Source organism: Trachypithecus francoisi, unplaced genomic scaffold (genome assembly GCF_009764315.1).
Source record: "Trachypithecus francoisi isolate TF-2019V2 unplaced genomic scaffold, Tfra_2.0 Lachesis_group1, whole genome shotgun sequence".
Lineage (NCBI taxonomy): Eukaryota > Metazoa > Chordata > Mammalia > Primates > Cercopithecidae > Trachypithecus > Trachypithecus francoisi.
Genome location: NW_022681454.1, coordinates 81,339,029 through 81,357,008, shown reverse-complemented (window position 1 = coordinate 81,357,008; position 17,980 = coordinate 81,339,029). Strand labels below are relative to the sequence as shown.

The 17,980-nt window shown below is 38.0% G+C and overlaps 1 protein-coding gene and 1 pseudogene across 1 annotated transcript in view; one reads left to right on the top strand and one right to left on the bottom strand.

Annotated features, from left to right (window-relative positions):
* LRRC66 (leucine rich repeat containing 66) overlaps positions 1–17,781 on the bottom strand; it is a 30,507-nt gene extending 12,726 nt beyond the window's left edge. Inside the window, exons 1-3 of the mRNA XM_033214703.1 lie at positions 16,734–17,781; positions 15,972–16,472; positions 1,972–2,141 (exon numbers count right to left, since the gene is read on the bottom strand). Of these exons, the coding sequence (XP_033070594.1) occupies positions 1,972–2,141; positions 15,972–16,472; positions 16,734–16,884 (822 nt within the window). The 5' untranslated portion in view covers positions 16,885–17,781. The remainder of the gene's footprint in view (positions 1–1,971; positions 2,142–15,971; positions 16,473–16,733) is intronic.
* Positions 2,608–3,498, top strand: LOC117085628 (annotated as a pseudogene).
* Positions 17,782–17,980: the final 199 nt, after the last annotated feature.

The following is a 17,980-nucleotide window of genomic DNA, read 5'->3' as shown; positions in this document are numbered from 1 at the left end:
TCCCTGTTTGCAGATGACATGATTGTATATTTAGAAAATCCCATTGTCTCAGCCCAAAATCTCCTTAAGCTGATAAGCAACTTCAGTGAAGTCTCAGGATACAAAATTAATGTGCAAAAATCACAAGCATTCTTATACACCAGTAACAGACAAACAGAGAGCCAAATCATGAATGAACTCCCATTCACAACTGCTTTACCCCGTCTCTACTAAAAATACAAAAACTAGCCGGGCGAGGTGGCGGGCGCCTGTAGTCCCAGCTACTCGGGAGGCTGAGGCAGGAGAATGGCGTAAACCCGGGAGGCGGAGCTTGCAGTGAGCTGAGATCCGGCCACTGCACTCCAGTCCGGGCGACAGAGCGAGACTCCGCCTCAAAAAAAAAAAAAAAAAAAAAAAAAAAAAAAAAAGAGAATAAAATACCTAGGAATCCAACTTACAAGGGATGTAAAGGACCTCTTCAAGGAGAACTACAAACCACTGCTCACTGAAATAAAGGAGGACACAAACAAATGGAAGAACATACCATGCTCATGGATAGGAAGAATCAATATTGTGAAAATGGCCATACTGCCCAAGGTAATTTATAGATTCAATGCCATCCCCATTAAGCTACCAATGACTTTCTTCACAGAATTGGGAAAAACTGCTTTAAAGTTCATATGGAACCAAAAAAGACCCCACATTGCCAAGACAACCCTATTGTGGGGTGGGGGGAAGGGGGGAGGGATAGCATTAGGAGATATACCTAATGTAAATGACGAGTTAATGGGTGCAGCACACCAACATGGTACATGTATACATATGTAACAAACCTGCACGTTGTGCACATGTACCGTAGAACTTAAAGTGTAATAAAAAAAGGGTGATATAAAATATTTCATTAATAATTTCTATATTGATGACATGTAAAATATAATATTCAGTAAATAACACTTACCACTATGGTGAAATTCACTTGCGTATTTTAACTTTTTCAGTCTAGCTACTAACATTTAAAACATTTCACTCTAGCTACTAACATCTAACATTTAAAATTGCATGTGTGGCTCACATTCTATGTTTCAATTGAATGATGCTGGCCTATATAAAGAATGGGAGTTGTGGTGGAGATTATGGAGATGGAGGACTAAAGACTCTTCCAAACCATCTCATAGTGTTACACTGCAGGCCACTCCAGTGTTGCTAAAGGACCACTGAGAGGAAATTTTACAACATTCTCCCAAAGGGAAGGGTGTGGAGAAAAGTGCTTGGAGGAGAAGGGGCTGAAGCTGCCAGACCTCGAACAGGGCTTCAGGAGTTCCTTACCATTACAGCTATTGGCATCTTGGGAGATTAACTGCAATGTGCCAGAGACAGGAACTATGGGGCCAAAATGTGACATAAATCTCCCCAATATGGGTTGGACATTTAGAACTACATGTGGCACATGTGCTATACAAGTAGGGAAATATTATCATTATCATTTTTATTGTTTTGTGCCCGATTTTGAAATGGAAGCAACAGAGTCACTGGGTTTCAGAGGCCCATCTAGTCCTGGGTCGTTGACATCTTAGCTTCAGCCAGATTGGTTTACAGGGGCCTCCCCAAGCGTTCCATATTGCATAAGACCCCTGAGACCTTTCACCAATCTTGTAGCTTAGGGAGACAGCCTTACTAATAACTAAGATTTAATTTCTTGCCAACTGGTAAGTGGAATGTAGGAGCTGGATATAATTTGACTTAGAAAAGTAATGTGTCAATTCTTGCTGTTGAGTATTATGTTGGAGTAAAATTCATGTCCCTTATTGTGGCCTTTGATTTTTGAGGCAAGAAAGAGACTTCAGTTCTTTAAGGGATCTTAAAATAGACTAACAGTTTTTGATTAATAGCCAGTACTACTGGACATGAAGAAACTCTTCAACAGAAATATGCTTCTAATGTAATTGCCCATGTATCTTCCTTATTCAAATATTATAAAAATGATTTCAGAACCTGTAATTTTTTGAGGTCCTTGAAGGCTTGTGGGTGAATTTTGAATATCCTGTTGCTCTTTAAATAGAGATTCTCCAGTTGCAGGCAGTTGTGAAAATCAGACCACCCTATTTGCAATATCCCATTGAATGACAGATCCAAACTCTGCAATGACTTCAGTTTCCACAGTCCTGTTAAAATGAAAAAGTAAGTTAAAATCTAAACTGGTGAAATTTACTGCATCACTGTTTGTAATGTTGAAAAATTGGAGACAACATTAAGAGTTCTCAACTGAGGTACTGCTAAACAAAGTATAGTATATTAATACTATGAAATAATATGTGATCTCAAAGGATAACGAGACAGATCAACATGTAAACTGACTGAACAGGAAGAAAAAAGTTAAGTGCAGAATAGTATAGAGTATAAGTCCAATGTCCTTGGGAAAAAGAGCCATATGCAAACACATACACAGATTTTGAGTGAGCAGGAAAAGGCCTGGCAGGAGATAAATTCAACTACTATTAGTTACACTTAGGACTAGGATGATTGAGGGAAGTGAAGGGGGATAAGAAAAGAAACGTTGTTTTGAACACTTTTGAATTCTTTCTTTCAATGAGCATGTACTACTTTTAAAATAAGAGAATCACTTCTTCTCCAAGAAAACACCAAATGGCAGATGACGCCGGTGCAGCGGGGGGCGGCCTGGAGGCCCTGGGGTGGGGAACCGCGGTGGCTTCCGCGGAGGTTTCGGCAGTGGCGTCCGGGGCTGGGGTCCCGGCTGTGGACGGGGTCGGGCCGAGGCCGCTGAGTTCACAGAGGCAAGGCCAAGGATAAGGAGTGGATGCCCATCACCAAGCTGGGCCACTTGGTCAAGGACATGAAGATCAAGTCCCTGGAGGAGATCTACCTCTTCTCCCTGCCCATTAAGGAATCTGAGATCATTGACTTTTTCTTGGGGGCTTCTCTCAAAGATGAAGTTTTGAAGATTATGCCAGTGCAGAAGCAGACCCGTGCTGGCCAGCGCACCAGGTTCAAGGCCTTTGTATGCTATAGGGGACTACAATGGCCACATCGGCCTGGGTGTTAAAGTGCTCTAAGGAGATGGCCACCGTCATCCGTGGGGCCATCATCCTGGACAAACTCTCCGTTGTCCCCATGCGCAGAGGCTACTGGGGGAACAAGATCGGCAAGCCCCACACCGTCCCTTGCAAGGTGACAGGCCGCTGCGGCTCTGTGCTGGTGCGCCTCATCCCTGCACCCAGGGGCACTGGCATCCTCTCAGCGCCTGTGCCCAAGAAGCTGCTCATGATGGCTGGTATAGATGACTGCTACACCTCAGCCCAGGGCTGCACTGCCTCCCTGGGCAACTTCGCCAAGGCCACGTTTGATGCCATCTCTAAGACCTACAGCTACCTGACCCCTGACCTCTGGAAGGAGACTGTGTTTACCAAGTCTCCCTATCAGGAATTCACTGACCACCTTGTCAAGACCCACACCAGAGTCTCTGTGCAGCAGATCCAGGCTCCAGCGGTGGCTACAACATAGGGTTTTTATACAAGAAAAATAAAGTGAATTAAGCCTGGAAAAAAAAAAAAAAAGAGAATCAGTTAAAAATATAATCTTGATTGAAATACACGAAAAACATTTATTTGACTGAACTATATAGTAAAACTAAATAATCTTGCTAAACAATAGAGGAAAAAAGTTGTTTTGATGCTTTATTTACATGGATAAATTCTTCCAGTTTTAAGATTTTTCTCATTCTATTTTTTTCTGAGGCAGAGTCTCACTCTGTCACCCAGGCTGGAGTACAGTGGCACAATCCCCACTCATTGCAACTTCCACCTCCCAGGTTCAAGTGAGTCTCCTGCCTCAGCCTGCCGAGTAACTGGGATTACTGCCACCATGCAAGGCTAATTTCTTTTTTTGTATTTTTGGTAGAGACGGGGTTTCACCATGTTTGTCAGGCTGGTCTTGAACTCCTGACCTCAAGTGATCCACCACCTTGGCCTCCCAAAATACTGGGATTACAGGCATGAGCCACCACACCCGGCTATCTTATGCTATTTTGTAGCCATGTCATTTCTTGTAGCTACTTATTGTTGACATTATGACTATTCCTAGGCATTCTTGTGTTTTCCAAAGGTAGTAAGTTATAGCTAGATTTTGTTTTCCAGCAAAATAATCAAATTGAATTTTTGTCTCTGCCCTTGTATTTCACTTGATTTCAGAGAGTAATCAGGAGGTCCATTTGGCACTGAAAATAAATAAAGGTTGAGAAGGAGGTGCCAGTCATAGCTGTCTCTCAAATTTCATTTCCCATATGGGTCTCAGAAGGAAAGGCCTGCATTTTTACATTTCCTTCTGCTCTGTTCTTGCATGTAGCCTGTATTTTTAATCAACAGAACAAGATCAGGTTGGTTCAATTACAGGAGGCTTTATTCCTTGCCTACTGTCTGCAAGGTGCGTATTGTAAGACTGATTATACAGGGAGATGACTTAATTAAAATGGCTGCATCATCAAGATTGTCATATGTTCATTTAATTGTATACATGCTAAGCAAGAGATCATCAGGACAACGAATCGATCAAAACATTATGGGCAAGGCAGTCAGTGCTGAGGACAAGCATGGACAACATAGAATCTTTACTCTTAAAAGAGTTTAATCTGATCCAATGATAAGACATAAACTCACGGTAAAGTTACTAGTTATACAGAGTAGTTCATCACATGGACCGTCTGACCATAAAATTAATTTTTATTTGTTTGTTTGCCTATCAGATGATCAAGTCCTCTCAGGGCAGAATTCACATGTTTGAACTTTTGCAATGCTTGGTGGAATACAGTATACATTCAATAGGCCAGAGGCCACCACGTCTGGCCTGCATAGAGATTTAAAAATCATTGTGCTGACATTAAAAATTCAATAAAAATTTGCATTTCTGGCTTCTCTTAAGAAAACTGGAAGTTCTAATCGGCACAAGATGACATTTGGCTGGAGCTGAATGAAGGCTGCCTGCTGTCGATGGGGGTATGAGCTTATAGAAGATTATCATTTCTTTGTACTGATGTCTCTGTCAAAAACAAGAAAACAGACTGGGCACAGTGGCTGATGCCTGTAATCCCAGCACTTCGGAGGCTGAGGCGGGTGAATCACTTGAGGTCAGGAGTTCAAGACCAGCCTGGGCAACGTGGTGAAACCCTGTCTCTACTAAAAATACAAAAATTAGCCAGTGTGGTAGTGTTTGAGTCCGGGAGGCAGAAGTCCATGCCACTGTACTCCAGCTGGGGCAACAGAGTGAGACTCCGTCTCAAAAACAAACAAACAAACAAAAAACAACGACGACAACAATGACAAAAAAACAGGAAAACAAAGGATAGGCCAAGAAGACCTTTTTTCTATTTTTTTTTTTAATGGGAGAGAAGTAAGACATATTCAGCTTATTCTGGTAAAAAATATTTCCATATTGGTTTGGAAATGACCATTGCCCAAGTTCCTGTGCACTACCCTGCTGCCCTGAGCACTTACTTCAGTCTATCTTCTCCTTGCCCCCGGTCCAGCAGCACCTGGCTCCAGCACTACAGACAGGAGGCATCCAACTGTGGAGCCCAGGCTGAAGGCCAGTTGTTAAATATTTTGAACATAACCTCTGGAGAAAATGTTTCTTTGTGCATAGAAGCATATTCCTACATCTTTTAATATGCAAGCATATGGGTCTGTCAGAAAAAAATGCAAAATAAGACACCAACATGAAAGAAGCTACAGCTTTCTTAACATTTTCATGATACCTGCCTGGCCTACATAAGGATGCAAACTCATGATTCCTAAAGTATCTCAGTGCTTAATTGAATTGAGTAAGTGCCCTAGGAGCTCAGTGGAGGCAGCGATCATGCCTAGCTTTAAGGTGACGGAAGAAATTATTTTTAAACTCCTAATTGTGTACTCTTTATGCTCTAAGCATTTCACAAACATCTCCTTTTAACCTTCACAAAGCCTGAGGAGTTATCAACATTTTACGAATGAAAAAAACTAGGTTCAACAAAGTTAAGAACGTTCTCAACAACACCATGGTAGGTGGAGCTGGAATCAAAACCTAGATCTCTTAACCATTACCCTTAAGCACGCCCATCTTTTATTAACTAAAAACAAACAAAAACAAACAACCCTCCCTCAAAGCCACAAAAGAGTGGTCTGGGTCATGGAGTACATAATGAAATTGCCAGATGTATTGGGGGTTGCTTAGTTAATCTGCTTGTGTCACAGAGTAATAGGGTGCTGGAGAGGAACTTAAGAGACTGAGGTTTATTCCACCTTTATTTGTGACTTTTTGTTTGGTTTTGTTTCGAGACAGGATCTTGCTCTGTCACCAGGCTGAAGTGCCATGGCACAATCATAGCTCACTGTAACCTCGAGCTCCTGGGCTCAAGCGATTCTCTTGCCTCAGCTTTCAGAGTAGCTTGGACTACAGGTGTATGCCACTATGTCTGGCTATTTTTTTTTTTCTTTTAATTTTTTGTAGAGATAGAATCTCACCATGTCGCCCAGGCTGGTCTCAAACTTCTGGCCTCAAGCAATCCTCCCACCTTGGCCTCCCAAAGTGTTGGGATTACAGGTGTGAACCACTGCTCTCAGCCCTATTTGTGACTTTTGATGTGAGCCAAAGAAAATCACTTAAGGCCTCCATGCTTATTACATTCCTTAAAAATGGTTTCTCATAGCTGGAATTGAGATATGTCTTTGATTACTATGATCTTCAAGCTTTTGGAGTTCAGTGGAAGCCAGGTCCATTGGTTTGGATGATTGTTCATCAAATATTCACTGTCCTGTGGGCCAAATACACTTCCCCATCCCACTGAGTTGAGTTTGGCCATGTAATTTGCTTTGGCCAAAGGAATGGCAGCAGAGGTGGTGTGAGCAAAGATCTGAAACATGCTTATGTGGCAGAGCTTGCTTTCTTGGTTTCTGCTAGTGTCATTAAACTAACATGGCCTGGGAGCCTGCTGGTCCAAATGAGGGCCTTGTGGAACAGACTGGGACCCATGTGTAACTTTCAAGATAATAGGGATGAGCCCTTGAGGGATAACAACTAACTATATTAGAGTAGGGTTAGAGCTCTTGACTGTCATTTTTTTTTTTTTTTTTTTTAATGTATAGAATTGAAGTTGTTTAGTGAGATCTGGCAGGAGTTCTACTAGCCTCAGGTGACTATGTGTGAATTATGCTGGATTAAGTTCTGTTAAGTACTGACACTATCTTGTGAATGGGCTGATGCTAGGATGAAGATGAAGACAGAATCTGTTTGATAGGCTAGAATCGAAGATGGCTTCCCAACTCTGGTCTGCAGAAAATCCAGGTCATGATACCTAGCTGGCCCTGACTAGTGGGGATGAGATGCTCTGATATCAAGTTTTCAGGAAAAGAGATCCTGATTAAATAATTTGACCTGGGTGAATTCCAGCGATCTGCTGCAGACATTATTCTAATCTCCACACAACAAAGTAAATTCCAGTTGGATTATAATATGCCTGAAAAATCTTCTCTGACAATCTTGCCATCCATGGAGTTAAGGCACATATAAATAAAATATTGGTGTAGTTGCACATGGGGAAAGCTGTTTTTGAAGATTAAAAAAAAGAAATTATGAAGGAAAATATTAATACATTTGATTGCCAAAAATTTAAATTGAGTGTATATCAGGAACACTATAAAAAGAATAAAGATAAGGATGAGAGCAGATTTCTTATTGGAAACAATGCAAATTCAAAATAATGGAGCAACATTTAAACAAACTGAAAATCTTTAAAAAGGTCAGCCTAGAATTCCTTATTGAGTAAAAACATACTTGAAAAACAAAGGCAAATAAAGACCTTTTCAATAAAGATTTGAAAACATTCATCAGGAGAAGACCCAGACTAGAAAAAATGTTCAAGGAAGTCCTTTAGAAGAAAAATGAAACCAGATAGAAGTCTGGATATAAGAAAGGAACAAAGAGCTCCAGAAATGTATGTACATTAATTTAAATATTTTTTCTTATATTTAAGTTTCTTTAAAAGCAACAGTGAGAAGCAAAGATAGTAAAAACATATTGTGGAAATTATAACATATATAGGGGTAAAATGTAGGACAATACTTGCACAAAGGACAGAAGAGGGGAAAAAATGGGAGAACGTCATTGTAAGGTTCTTATGTTATAGGCAAGTAGTATAATACCAAATAAAAATAGACTGTGATCTTAAGATATATATTGGAAACCCCAAAGCTAGAACTCTAGGATATCCATAGATTATTGGATATTCATAACACACTTCTAAATAACCCATGGTACAAAGAAAAATCAAAATAGAAATAAAGTATTTTGACTCATCTAAAAATGAAAACATCACATATCAAAATTTGTGGGATGTAGCTGAACCATTTTTAGAGGGAAATTACTAATTTATTATTAAATTGCACTAAATGCCTGTTAAAGAAGAAATGCCTCAAGTCATTGACTTCAGCTTCTCCTTTAAGAAACTTGCAAGAATGAATGAAATTGAAAGTAAGCAGAAGAAAGGAAATAATAAAGACCAGAGAAGAAATAAAGTAGAAAATGTAAAAATAATAGAGAAAAATCAATGAAACCAAAAGCTGGTTCTTTAACAACAATAAAATTGATTTAAAAAGACTTCTAGTCAGGCTGATCAGAAAAGATAAGATATAAATTATCAGTATCAATAATAAGAGAGGTGGCATTACTACAGAGTCTATAGATATTAAAAGGATAATGAAACATTGTGAACAGCTTTATGCTAATAAAGTACCAATACTCACTCAAAAAGCAATAATGTGAATACCCCTGCATCTATTAATGAAAGTAAACTTGTAATTAAATACCTTCCAAGAAAAAAACTCCTGTTCAGATAGCTTCACTGGGGAATTCTATGACACAATTATGGAAGAAATAAAGCCAATTCTAAACAAACACTTCCAGAAGACGGAAGAGGAATAAATATCTCCCAACTCATTTTATGAGGCCCGCATTACTCTAATACCAAAACTAGACATCAACAATAAAGCAAAACAAAATAATAACCCAATATTCCTCATGAACACAGATGTAAAATTTCTTAAAATTTTAGCAAATTGAATCTAAAATATATATAAAAGATAATAAATCATGACAAAATGGAATTCATCCCAGGAATGCAAAGTTGATTTAGTATTAGAAAACACAATTCTCCAAATTAACAGACTGAAAAAAACCCCATATGATCATCTCAATGGATCCAGAAAAGGTCCTGGGCAAACTGGGAATAGAGAGAATTTCATTAACCTGGCATACAGCATTTATGAAAGATCTAGCAGCTTTATTTTTAATAGCTAAAAAGACAACCTAAGTGTCCATCAACAGATAAATGAATCCTCAAGATAGAATTCTACACAGCAATGAAAAGGAATGAACTTTTTCCCCACAGTTTACAGAAGTTTTTCTTTTTGTCTTATTTTTTAAAATAATGTCAACTTTTATTTGAGAGTACATGTGCAGGTTTGTTACATAAGTATATTGCCTGATGCTGCCAGGTAGTGAGCATAGTACCCAATAGGTAGATTTTCAGCTTTAGTCTTCCTCCTCCCACACTCCTCCTCCTTCTAGTGGTCCCCAGTGTCTATTGTTCCCATCTTTATGTCTGTTTGAACCCAAGATTTAGTTCCCACTTATAAGTGAGAATATATGGTACTTGGCTTTCTGTTCCTTCATTACTTTGCTTAGGATAATGGCCTGCAGCTACATCCATGTTGCTGCAAAGGACATGATTTCATTCTTCTTTAGAGTTCTGTAGGAGTCCATGATGTATATGTACCACATTTTCTTTATCCAATCCACTGTTGATGGGCACCTAGGTTGATTCCATGTAATTGCTATTGTGATTGGTGCTGTGATGAACATATGAGTGCATGTGTCTTTTTTGTAGAATGATTTATTTTTCCTTTGCATATACACCCACTAATGGGTGTGCTAGGTCGAACTGTAATTCTGTTTTTAGTAGGAATGAACTTTTAATATACACAATGACATGGATAAGTCTCAAGATAATTATGCTGAATAAAGAAGTTAGACCAAAAATAAACGTACATATTGTATAATGCCTTTTATATAAAATTATAGAAATGCAAGTGAATCTGTAATGAAACAGAAAGATCAGTGGTTACCTGGGTTGGGGAGAAGGGATGGGTGGAAAAGATCGATTACAAGGGGGGATGAGGAAGCTTTTGGGGTAACAGATAGTTCATTATCTTGACAGTGGTGATGGTTTCATGAATCAATGTGGTTCAGAGAGTCAGAGGACAGATCAGAAAGTGCTCAGAAAAAGGAAGAGCAGGGGCTTCCATTATGCAGACCTATATAAATATCAACAGAGGCACCAAGACTGTTGGCAAATACTCTAAACATCTGAAGACAGAGAATGAGAATCCCCTTTAATTATCTATTGTGCCTGAAATCAAGGAAGTTACCATTATTTCAGGTAAAGTAAATAATGTAAAGACCAGGGCGGGAAATACAGAATTGAAGACTCAGGACGATCAAGTAGCACTAAAGGGGAACTAACGCTTTTAAACACCTGTCGTGTGCCAGGCACTATGAGAGATGTTTTACATGTATCATCACTCTATGTGTTACAGTCTTGATATACACTGTCTCTAACCCTCACACCAACCCTATACATATAATTATTCCTAGTTAAAGATAAGGACCAGGAAGCTTTTTTAGGTTAAGTGACATGTTTAAGGTCAATAAACAAGTAAATAGAGTAATATAAGATGTGTAAAAGAATTATAAGAGTAAATAGGCTGAGGACGGTGGCTGATGCCTGTAATCCCAGGCATCTTCAGGAGGCCGAGGCAGGTGGATCACTTGAGGTCAGGAGTTCAAAACCAGCCTGGCCAACATGGTGAAACTCCATCTTTACTAAAAATACAAAAAAAAAAAAAAAAAAATTGGGTATGGTGGCAGGCGCCTGTAATCCCAGCTACATGGAAGGCTAAGGCAGGAGAATCTCTTGAACCCAGGAGGCAGAAGTTGTAGTGAGCTGCGACCATGCCATTGCACTCCAGCCTGGGTGACAAGAGTGATACTCCGTCTAAAAAATGAAAAAAAAAATTAGTAAATAAAAAGAATGGGAACTGAATATACCCAAGCATGTGGGGAGAGGGCGATTTTGATTTTGAATGCAGGTATTAGAGAATCCTCTTATTTAACTCCCCTCATAATATCAAGTCGAGATTTTCCAAGAGGAAGGTACATTTCTTCTGGAGATGAGAATAAAGACCAGGAAGTTCAGTTACTCCTCCTGGATGAAAACTTTTCCTTTACTTTCAATTTTAGATAATTAAGATTTTTTTTTTTTTTTAAGGGAACTGGTTTGGTCCTTCAGATAACCTGGTTTGTTTAGGGTTTCTCAAGATGGAGTTGGAAAATTTAAGAAAACTCTTGCATGGTACTTGACTGCACTTCTCAATGGGAAAATGTGTTCTTTTAATATTTTTGCTTGGTGAGCCAATGTTCAGAGGGTAGTCAAATGAGTGAAAGAGGCTGTATGGTGCATTCATGGCTGGGGCTTGAACATCAGGGGTAGATTTTATGTTTCAAGAGAGGAGAGTTGAAAGCCGGGAGGAAAATATAGAGGTACTTTGTGGAAAGGGAATTATTTATTGAACTGCTTTCTAAAGATTACAAAGGCCACAGTAGGCAGGAATTTTATTAGCCTTTGCATTTAAGTGGCCAGAGGCAGTTTTATTATTTCCAAGAAATGATCTATCAGAAAAAAAGGCTACAGAAAGGATACTCGGACATTACACTTAGTAAATACACCCTCTGTACTATGAACTTCTTAAGTGCTCTCCCAAGTGTGATAACCTGATAACATAAAACAACAATATTCAGGGATTGTGGCTTTTAGTCCAAAGACCAGTAAGAATTGGAATAGAGTCTAGAATGGTCCTGGGTAAGATATTTGATTCATTAGGTCAGATCTTGTCGTGGTCAAATTATGTAGGTGAGCCAAAGGCCTTGCCTTTTTAGTTTTGTGTCTTATATACTTTTTTTTTCTTTAGAACCTGAATTAGTTTTCAGTACATCGCTTTTTGATAATTCCATAATCCAGTAGCAATCAGGATGAAATCTTTAATTTTCTATGAATAAAGGAACACAATATACTTTACTTTTTAATAATACATTTTTTTTTTTAAATTCCACCAGCTTCAAATGTTAGGTACTATTTCATCTTATTTCTAACACATTTATCTCTTGGGTTCTGGAACTTAGTTGGTTAATGTGAGGCTGCTACATTTGGTCTATCAACCTAACTGGAATCCCAACAAGATGTTGTTCCTGCTACCTTTCCAGTTACTCTGTGAGCACTCCAAAAATACTGCTTGATGAAGGTAAGACAGATTAACCAGAGACTGATCCCATTGTTTTCATGTTTTAAAACTAGTTTTTCAATTATTGATGCTGTACTCCAAAAATATGGGAGGAAGGTGGAAGCATTATTAAGATTAAATTCATGGTTGGCTTCTGTTTTATAAATTGCATTGGCCAGCACCTCTTCTGGGCGTTTTCCCAACATGAAGCTTATTGATGATACCACAACTGACTCTGAAGACAGGGTTAGTTCGTGTGATATCTTGCCCTTACAAAAGTGGGCTTTCCTGAGTGAAAGCAACTTTTCATTGGTTCTAGAAACAGCCCTCATTTTAAAGTATGTGGTACATAGTTATGAAGGTTGCTTGACTGTTGCTTTCTGAGATGTCCCTAATTTATTATTATTATTTTAGATGAATGCAAGTGCCTATATAGTCAGACACAAATAATTATCTGCTCATGAATTATAGTGGGCTACTACTGCAATAATTGTTTAACATATTAAAAAATAACTTGACACCGGGCACGGTGGCTCATGCCTCTAATCCCAGCACTTTGGTACGCTGAGGCCTGTGGATCACCTGAGATCAGGAGTTTGAGACCAGACTGACCAACATGGAGGAGGCCCGTCTCTCCTAAAAATACAAAATTAGCCACGTGTGGTGGCACATGCCTGTAATCCCAGGTACTTGCGAGGCTGAGGCAGAAGAATCTCTTGCACCCGGGAGGCAGAGGTTGCAGGGAGCCGAGATCATGCCATTGCTCTCCAGCATGGTCAACAAGAGAGAAACTGCATCTCAAAAAACAAAAAAAAATTTGAGATTTAGACAAAAATTAATTATTTGTTTCTAAATATACTGTTATTCTCAATTTATGCCAAGAGAATAATAAAAACTAGTATTTCCAAGATAAATCTTCAGACAAGATTCTGAAGTACTTTTCACATATTTAAATTATGACAGTTTATTATGCCAAATACCATGTTAAGTTAGGTCTTTGAGATACATTTTTTCATTTAATCCTCACAATGATCCAATGAGTAAATCTTATATTATCCAGATGTCACCTATAAATAGACTTAGAGTGAAGAATTAAAGAACAAAGAAACAGGCCAAAAATAGGGTATGCCCTAGGCAGCATCTCTCTCTTACCAGCAATTTCCCTCAAAATGAGATTTCAAAGTCAGAGCAACCCAGCCATAGTCACAGAATCATAAAATAGGAAAAGTTGTTAGAGGAGACTCAACCTAGTGAAAACTAATATGATTATGGGAAAATAATTTAAATAACAAAATACTATGGATAAAAGGACTCTGAATTATATCCAATCAGATTCATGACTTACACTGAACTTCCAACATCTATATCTTTTCATTCATCTCTCTATGACTTCATTTGCTAGAATTTTAATAGAATTTCAGATATAGAATTTGCTCACTTCACTTCTTTTTTCCCCCTCCTCTTCAAGTTGAACATTTTTCTTCATCTTTTGGGAGGCAAATCTTAACTCAAAAAAAGAAGATGTATCTGTATCTGCATTTATAGGGATATTTGGTCTTTAAGTGGAACTGTATTAGTCCTAATCCCCAGTTAGCTCAGGGGAATTCATCTGCCTAAAGGAGAGAAACTCAGCACTTCCCTATTTACTCTTGCGGTGGGATAATATTTTGACCTGTTAATCTCTTACCTTCCTATATTTTACTCTTGCTCTTTCTCTCCATTCACACAGAGACTAGGCTCCACGTTCATTGTCCCAGGGAAGGCACATGGCAAGGCAGAAAGTAGCTGAGTCTACAAGTCTTTCTGGCTTTCGTTATCCAAAACCCTAAACCTTTATAAGAAAGTGTTTGCCAGACAGAGGGTTTTGAAGAAAAAAAAAAGGGAGAAGAAATTCTCTCCAAACTGAAGAGACTGAAAAGAAATATTCTCTGGGTAGCAGGGGTAAGGAACATTCACACCTTGATGACTTGTTACGAGTATACGACTCTTGAGCTGGGTACAAATCCGGGCAAAGGCAGAGGAAAGCTGATGAAAGACTGATGTTAAGTATCCCTACGACTCCCCCAGTGGGGGCTCAGAATCAGAAATTATGTTACTACAGACAATAGAAGGTTATATCTCTAGTACACTTAAGTTTGTGGATTGAGATTCACATCTACCATACCAGTTAAAAATTTTTGTTATATTACATGTCTATATGTAGCTATAATGACGTCCATCAAAAAACAAAACCTGGAAATAACCTAGTGCTTGATTAAACCAGTTATGATATATGCATATATAAAAACTATTCAACTATTTGAAATATTTGTGAGGTGGCTTAATTATATAAAGATATTAAAATATTCTATAATATGAAAATACAAATAAGAAATATGGACAGTATGATCCAATTTTAAAAGAAAAAGGTACAAATAGGCATAAATAAAAAACTAGAAGAATATATATAACATGGGTGACTTTAATTTTTCCCTTTAAATTTTTCTTCAGTCGTTAAATGTTCTATAAGTAACAGGTATTCTTCTTGTAATAAAAACAATACAATAAAAATCATAAAATAAAATGCATTTCATTTACACTGAAAATATGACACACTACTTTTATGGAGAAGGTCAGGGAGAGAAGACTCCAACCCTTCTCAAACAATTCTGCTGACATGGTGACTGTAATAATTCCTATACCTGCTAGGCTATTATTGCCAAAATGATGCTTAAAACAAAGCTGGAGAAAGAGCATGAAAATAAAAACATGAAATGTCGAACTGGATAATAAGAAAAACCAAATATGCGCAACTTGGAATGGAGAAAGAGAAAAATATCCTTATACATTTTTTTGGTATAATGTCTTATATAAAGTAGGTGCTTAGCAAAGAGTGAATGAGCCTGAAAACAAACAAGGAAAGGACATTAATTGTCTAGCACTCTGGAATATAAAAAGGGCAAAGAAAGTTTTGCTTTATTAACTTGATATATTTTCTAAAGAAAACATTGGTGTTTACTGTTAAAGAACTCCAACATGTAGACTATTGAATGTCAGATGAGAATTTATGATAATAGGAGGCTATTTGGAGTACCCTGTTAGAAACTAGGATAAGGAATTCTGATTTTGACTTGATAACCAGAAGATTTACATACCAATATATAATATTAGGATACTTCTGCTGTACTTTTGGAGGACAACTAGATAGACTGAGGCAAAATGTACTCAAAGAAGAAAAATATTATGAATATGACATTTAATTTGAATTGCATTACATATTAAATATATTTGAACTAGTTATTGCTCAGTGCTTTTCTGCATTAACAAATATATGATAACCAAAGCAGGTAACTTAGAATCACTCATTGTTATTTAGCACTTACATACTTCCTAGTGTCTCGATAACTGCACATAACATTAATGTCAGATATACTAATGGGAGACTAAATTTCATTAGTTGTAAATTCCACACACTAAAACTTCCAATGCCACTAAGAAACTTTATTATACGTACTCTGATCAAATTGCGTTACTTTCAGCTGTCTCCTTGAAGCTGAAAACAAATGTGGAATTCTTATGAACATGAAACAACTCCACATAAGCATTGTTTCTCTGCCTAGTTAAAATTGTACTCACCCTTGGGAGTGTCACTGAGTTTATTTCTCTGAAGAATGAGCACCTTCAGCAATGGAAACCTGTTTCTGAAGCTGCTTCTGTGGCGTTTCACCCATGAGGACTTAGGACTGAGTAGATCCAAGGAGAGGGAGTGGATGGCATTGTTGCTGAGGTTTAACACTTCCAAAGCATGTAAGTATGCAAAAGGGCTTAAAGTTATTTTTGATATGAGATTGTTACTGAGGTCCAGATGTTTTATTTTCCGCTCTTCTTTTTTCATGTGAAACTGTAAGATAACTCTAAAGAAATTGAAACTTACATCCACAGTGGCTGCTGTTTGTGGTATGTCCACAGGTATATCATGCTTTCCGGTAAAAGAACAATTTGTGAGAACATATTCATTCCATTGGCATTCAGAATTGAATAAAATATTACTTTTTCTTGATGCATTCGTCATTATTCCAGTAAAATAAAGACCTATAACTATGGTAATGACTCTGAAACAGAGGTTTTTCATAATGCCTGGAAAAAGGAAAATGAATTGACTTATTCACAATAATATAAAAAAAATTAACAGCAAATAAGTGGAAATTTTAATTTTCACTTTAAGATTTAGGAAAGTTATCCTGGTTGCCAATTTAAGCGAATGTTTGATTTCTTACTGGGGCATGAAAATGTAGCTACCAAAATGACATAGCCATAGTATAAAATTACACTTATGTCACATTTTAAAGAAAGGACTCCCCTGATTTTTCAGAAAATACATATTCACTTAGGCCTCACCTCTGCATCTGCTTTTCCAGTATTGTTCACTCTGCAGTGTGCTTTCGGATGAATGAAACCTTACCAAGATTAAAGACTTCCCTGTTTCCTTGTAGGCCATTAATACAGAGCAAAGTCTACTATGCTTATCTACAACATCGTAATCAACCATGTGGTTTATTACATAAATGACAACCAGTTACACTAAACCGTGACCCTCCATAATTCTACGAGTAAAAAGTTCAACTCACAAAAGAGGCTCTTATTTTTCATGACTAGAAGAATTACAAGCTTTGCTGTGTGGCTTTTGTGACTTTTAAAATCATTATGAAATCATTTAGATATATACAACATAATGTGCTATCAAATACATGTTCTGGCTCTGAACCATGAAGATGTAATAAGATACAGAAACACTGAGTACCTTTTGTACCAAAAATTTTTGAGAAGAAATTGAAAGTTTTTATAAAAGAAGTGTGTTACAATTCCTGAATGTATCATAAAAATAATTTTAAAAATGGGTAATTTTTGTGATTTGTTTTAAACTAAATTCCACTTAAAAACCACTGTGTACAAATAATCACATTAATGAGTATATGAGTTTCCAAGAAATCGTCCCTTCCTCTCTGTTCTAATGGCACTCAGGTTAGTTTTCATCATTGCAGCAGTCTGAAACATTAAAATGACTTAACTGAGTTTCTTGCCTCTGCCTCTTGACTTTCCCTCTTCGTCATCCCTCCTAGGTGACTCCAAAGGATTATTTTCCTACAATAATGTTTTCCCTATATTATTTCGCCTATAGTCCAAATACCTCAGGTTGGTATTCAAAGCCTGTGTTATCTAGGTAAACTTATGACCTAGCTTGATAAGTTCATGTGGAGCCACTAAAAGATGTGGCTTGTGCAAAGAATGATCTATGCATATCGCATGCTGAAATTCACTTTCAGTTCATTCCCAGTTCCAAGTTCAATGCCTTTTCCTCTGAGCCATAGTCTTGAGATGGAGTTTTGCTCTTGTTGCCCAGACTGGAGTGCAATGGCACCATCTCAGCTCACCACAACCTCTGCCTCCCGGGTTCAAGCAATTCTCCTGCCTCAGCCTCCCGAGTAGCTGGGATTACAGGCATGTGCCACCACACCCGGCTAATTTGTATTTTTAGTAGAGATGAGGTTTCTCCATGTTAGTCAGGCTGGTCTCGAACTCCTGACCTCAGGTGATCTACCCACCTTGGCCTCCCAAGGTGCTGGGATTACAGGCGTGAGCCACGG